This window comes from Pyrgilauda ruficollis, unplaced genomic scaffold (assembly GCF_017590135.1).
Source record: "Pyrgilauda ruficollis isolate IOZ18807 unplaced genomic scaffold, ASM1759013v1 scaffold40, whole genome shotgun sequence".
Lineage (NCBI taxonomy): Eukaryota > Metazoa > Chordata > Aves > Passeriformes > Passeridae > Pyrgilauda > Pyrgilauda ruficollis.
Genome location: NW_024525490.1, coordinates 9,474,579 through 9,480,578, shown reverse-complemented (window position 1 = coordinate 9,480,578; position 6,000 = coordinate 9,474,579). Strand labels below are relative to the sequence as shown.

At 40.3% G+C, this 6,000-nt stretch overlaps 1 protein-coding gene across 1 annotated transcript in view; it reads left to right on the top strand.

Annotated features, from left to right (window-relative positions):
* Positions 1–1,201: 1,201 nt before the first annotated feature.
* COL9A1 (collagen type IX alpha 1 chain) overlaps positions 1,202–6,000 on the top strand; it is a 60,067-nt gene continuing 55,268 nt past the window's right edge. The window contains exons 1-4 of the mRNA XM_041477473.1: positions 1,202–1,215; positions 1,524–1,597; positions 2,993–3,070; positions 3,206–3,338. Of these exons, the coding sequence (XP_041333407.1) occupies positions 1,202–1,215; positions 1,524–1,597; positions 2,993–3,070; positions 3,206–3,338 (299 nt within the window). The remainder of the gene's footprint in view (positions 1,216–1,523; positions 1,598–2,992; positions 3,071–3,205; positions 3,339–6,000) is intronic.

The window sequence follows — 6,000 nt, the reverse complement described above, 5'->3', positions numbered from 1 at the left end:
CACTGTCTTAGGCGTCAAAATCAGACATTATTCATGGCAAACTGTTTGTGTGTGTGATCCAGCCCCACCCTTTCTAACAATAAATTTAAAACTGTAAACCACATTAACATTGAAATTACCAATACTGGGAATATGATTTACAGCAAATTGGGACGGAGGGGATGGTTCATTACCCAGTTATTTCTCCAGACACTTATCAGACAGCAGAGATTATTGCATTTCCTATATTCCACACTTTGAAAGATCTGGAAATTTAGGGTGTTAGTAACCAGAATATCAGTAGTCTAGAGAAGACGAAACCTTACAAATGTGATGTATAAGAACAACCTAGTATACTCCTCCATACATACATGAATTTTGACTGTGGTTCCTATGAGGACCTTCTGGCTTTTTATTATCTTTTCCTTGATCTTTACATGTACACAGATTTTAGTTTCTCTCTCTCTTTTTGTATCTGGGTGAAGAAATATGAGTAAATGTCTTTGTGTGTCCAAGCATATGTAATAGTCTCTTTGGAAAGGGAGTGCTTTATCAATGGCAACAGAACAAGAGTCTGCTTAATAATGCCTATGTGTATGCCTTGGAGGTTAGGATCTAAGGAATGAAAACTCTTTTACATAACCTGTTTTATTCAGAAAAACCAACTGGGACCTCAGCAGACAGGCTTCTCCTGAGGTCACCTGATGAGTAAATCAGTGAGAAATGGAAATATCTTCTTTATAGGGCAGGGATTTGCTTCTTCTCAGAGCTTTTAGTCTTAACACCATATCAGGGCCACCAGCTTCCTCACACCTCCTGGTATGTATAATTCATTCCCCTGCCTGGCTGTACAGCAGATCCCACCATTCAGAGACTGGCTTTGCTGAACTCACATTTTCTGAATCTCCCTGCCCTCGTGCTGGTGAAAGAAGCAGACTTTAATTTGCTCTCTTGGCTTCTTTATATTCAGCTGGCTCCAGAGGTCCGCCCTCAGAGCCCACCAGGACACACATGTCTGTCCAGCCTCCACCTCCTTCCCTTGGAAAGATTAAAACCAGCCCAGCAGCCTGCACCTCCCTCTCTGCAGGGTCCTGGTGGGGCAGGAGCTGCTGTCTGCACCCACTGCTGCACTCCTGTGTCGGACTAATGAGAGGGAAGCAGGCAGTGTGACGATATACCCTGTGCATTCACATGAGAGAAGTGAAGAAATCCTGCAGTGAAGATGAAAAGCCACTGGTAAGAGAACAAGTGGGATTTAGAGACATCTGTAAATAAGAGATTAGAACCATGAAAGCTGTCCTTGCCAGCATTATATGAGTGGACTACAATAGAAAGAGCTTTATTGACATATTTTATTATAAGGCAAAAATAAAACGTTGTCATGTAAAGACATTATCTTGCCAAAGAAATTGTCATGTCAAATCTGTTAGCAGATCCTTAGGTGGTATTTTATATGTTTAATATGCATGGCTTGGAGGAGAAATCTAATAACAGAACCTGTCAGAAACTATAGATTCATACTGGAGCTTTCTTTCTGTTTACAGGAAAATTACAGCTTTCTTTTACCTGTGTAGTTTTCTGTGGTCTTTCATCTCAGCCACCATCCAGCACCAATCAAGTAAGGAGACAGATTTTATCTACATTTTATCTTTGTGTAATTTTGAATGCCAAAAAAATTATTCTGTGTTTATTCAAAACTAAAATCCTCTGTAACCAGCCATCACACAAAGTGAGTGCTGTCCATGTGCATTTATGTATGGATGGATGGATAGAAGGATATACATGAAAAACAGGAAAAAAGCAAGAGCTGTGTACGTTGCTTTAAATTTGCTATTAGATGTATTTTTAAGGTAAGGATTAAAGTGCGGATATAGATGGTAAATACAGGACACAAACCTTCCCTGTCTTTCAGTGCTTTTAGTTAGATCTTCTGTTGCTGCATGGGCAATAAAATGGTTCTACTTTATTTGCTGGGCATAAAATGTAAATGGCTGGATGTCAGCCATGTGTCCCATCAAAGAATAGAGAATGAGGTCTTTTCTAAGGTGTAGTGTGTCAACCTGAATGTTCTCTTTAAGCCTATGTTGTCAGAAGGAAACCCACATTTAGGGTTGAGCCTTTGCAGCACACAAGAGGCTCTCTGTAGGTTAGAAATGCTTCTCCTTCCAACTTCCACTCTTCATTCTTCCCTACCCACACTCTGCTAACATTTTCCAGATTGACTTGATACTAGACTTTTACATGGCTCTTAAACTCTTCAAATAAATGCTTATTTTTCCTTCCTACTTCCTTAATTCTGGATATCTTATAGGTCTTACGGCCATGACAAAGTTTTTTGACAAATAATATTCTGAAAAATTGGATTTTTAGATTTAGTTTTGTCAAACAGATTTCTTCTACATTTTCATTTTGGTAAACAAAAAAGGTCTGTAAAATCTTCTTGCCACCAACTTACATTTCATGAATGTTCATTTTCTGATCAAATCTGGCACAGAGGAAAATGGGAAAGCTTGGAATACCAGAGAGGATGGAAAAGATGCCAACTGATTCACAACAACTTTTTTAATTGGCATGAGGTTTGTTTAAGTTTCCTTGGGAGTAGAGAGACTGTTGATTTAGGTAACTGGCCATTTTTTTTTTTTTTAAGTTTGCTTGAACCACAAAAAGTTACAACCCAAAACCTCCTTACACAGGAGTCCTTCTTAAACTACTGCTATTTCTCAACAGCTCTGCAAGAGAAGATTTATTATAACGATCTCAGTTAAAGGCTTGAAAAAAAATCAAATAGCACATCAAGTTACTGTTTTTATTTTGGAGCTCTCTAGAAAAAGATGATTATTTTCTTATACCCCATACTTTACTGAGTACAGTTTAAATTATTATATACCTCTAATTATTATTATTTATAGCTCTGTTTAATTCATAATAATCTTACAGTTGCTTCCATTGATTTTATAAGGTGATCTGTGGCAATGTGAAGGCACATGGTTAGTAAATTCACCTTTTTTTGCAGGACTACCAGCTATTCTGGGTGCCAGTCACAGAATTGATATCTGCCCAACAATCAGGATTGGCCAAGATGACCTACCAGGCAAGTAGCACCCTGACTTTTTCAGGAAAAAGCTGCTGTTCAAAAAAATATCAGGTTATATTCAGCTCTGTGACAACACAATTCTCAAATTAAATGAAAGTTACATTATGGATATGTATATTTTTTTTCTTGCAGGTTTTGACCTGATTTCTCAGTTTCAAATAGAAAAAGCTGCTTCCCAAGGAATTATTGAGAGAGTAGTGGGATCCACTTCTCTACAAGTAGCTTATAAATTGGGACCCAATGTAGACTTCAGGATACCAACCAGGTAATGCCTTCCTTGTTTGGCTTTAAAATGTAGATATTTTGCCATCTTATTTTTAAATGGTAGATCTCCCACCAGCTAGATCACCTAATTTAAAAAGTTTTCAGAAAGGGAAAGAGGAATTGAACCTTTTTTTTTTTTTTTTTTTCATTTCCACTACATAGTCAGACTGATTCTGTAGCAGCAATTTCAGGGACTTCCACTTTCCTCTAACCACTGCTATTGCTCAGAGTGCCTCAATATTTGCTGATACTAAGGGATTCACCCCTAGAAAGCCATGTCAGAAGTTGCTGATGATTTGAAATAGGGAGGCAAAGAAAATATAACAGGAGGAGAGGGAAAAAAGTTTTCTTAAAATATTGACATGAAGAGATCTTTCTCAGCATGTGAGTATTGCAGGGATGAGGTAGGACAAGAACTCACTCATTCCGAGGTAAGGGGGTTTTTCATTGTGTGTTTGTTTTAGGTAACAGGGACATGAATGTTCCTGGCTGATTTATGCTCACTTAGTCTATAAAAGTTGGAAATTATAATTTATCATGTTACAGTGAATTTGTGATAGAAGTCAGGATTTAGGGATCTAATTGTGCTTTACAGGCCAGACTTGCTGCTGGTGAAGGAATAGAGACAGTGCAGCAGGGTAGAGATGTCTTTGCCAAATTTAGGCAAGTCTGGATTCTGTTCCAGCACCTTATGTAATTAAGAATGCCTCAATTTAGCAATTAAGTGACAAGACCATTAACTGGACTACTGTTTCAGCTAGGAATAATTGGATTGTGAGGCGTTTCTGTCTTACTGCACCTATCACTAACAACTTTTCTTGCTGCAATCCTCCCTGGCTCCTACCTTCATAGCCACCGGATTAAGCTACTTTAGAGTTTAAGTGTTTGGTTACATTGGGCACATGGCTACTTTCAGTCCCAGACACAAATCAGGGCTGCTAGTGCATGAATGTGAATCCAAATACAGGCAGCAAAAGGGTTCATCACTTCACTAAAAATTAGAGATTCTCAGATAAAAGCAGCAATATTTTCACTTTTAAGAGAGTTTAGACTTATTGCTATGGATGGTTCTATTGAAATATATGCTTGATATACACAAGTTACCCCTGAATAAGCCAAAGTCCACTGCCTTACTCCAGCATCTGAGCTGACTCCTGCCATTGGGGTCGTTGGCCCAGGAAATGGATTTAAGTTTTGAGCCCCGACCGTGCTCCAGTGCCTCAGTGTGCTGCTCCTCTGTCCCAGGGCCGAGCTCTCTGCTCTACTCCAGTGTGATTTTACAGGGTGGCCCTCTCACTGGGAGGGAAGAGGAGGGAAGGGAAGGGAAGGGAAGGGAAGGGAAGGGAAGGGAAGGGAAGGGAAGGGCTGCCCGGCCCGCCCCTGCTCCCGGAGCTGTCCCTGCCCGCGGTGCTGAAGCGGCGCCCGCCGCGGGCCGGGCTCACACACAAGGATCACCTGGGCCTGGGAGCCCCTGCTGCATCCAGAGGTGGGGAGGAGAAAATAGAGTGAGTTTGGGGAAAATGGCTTTCCCGAGCTGGGTGGCTGATATAGCCCAAGTGCCATGGGAACACTGGGGAGGGACCCTCATCAAACACGTTGGCAACAGGGAAATACTTGCTTAGGCTAATACGTGATGTTTATACTAGGGCAAAAGAGCCCATTTTAGAGTGGCTGCATGGTATGGGAATGAGAGCTCAGTTGGATGGGTATGGCTCAGCATTCAGTCTCTGATGTAGCAATAGCTTATGCCTTGAAAAAGTCACAGAGCTTCCTTAAAATGCTACCGAGTTGTAGCTTGGTCTTTTTGCTGCTTTGCGTGCCTGCCCACAATTATATCCCAAAATAAACAGAAGTGATTGCACACAACTCAAAACTGAGCTTCGCCCATCATCCAAATAAATTCCCATTGACCAGAGCTTCTTCTAGGGTAAAATCTGCTGAAGGATCACTACAATGTTCTCCATGTAATGGCATGGTGTAATAATGGTGGAATAACTTTGTGTGGGACTGGCATGTCAGTGTTTTCACTGGACATGGTGAACACTTCATTTTTCAATTTAATCTATGCACATGTTCTAGGTGTCCACCAATTAGTAAGTACAAAAGGAATCCTGTTTATTTGGATAATAATTGTGTTTATTTTTAAAGAAAATCTTAAAAAATATATATATTGGCACAAAGAAATATGTTCCTGACACAAATTTTCTGGCTTTTTTTCCCCTTTGGGAATATTGCTTTTCTGTGAAGCAGCACTCCTCAAGTGCATGTGCTTGAAGGTCTGGCTTTTCTACATTCAGCCACCAAAGCTCTCCAGGTGCTTTTCCTTTCACATTGTGAGTAAGCTATATCACCCAGACATTGATGATGATGCTGAAATAGAAAAGACAAAATGCAGCTAGGAAGCTAATTAGGTCATAAGAGAATTAATTAGCTCAGTAGTGGGAGTTTTTGACTAATAAATATCAGCTGAGGGTAATGAGTCCTAACAAATGTCTTCTGGCTAATGACTTAGGACAGATGCTTTCAAAAGTGCTGAGCTAAACTTTATTGTTATTGCTTGTTCAGTTGCTGCCAGGCAGTGTGTGCCAGGTCGGCTGTGATTCTAGGCAGCTCCAGGAGAGGCAGACACGAGTTGTCTCCAAATTGATCAAAAGAACCCTCAA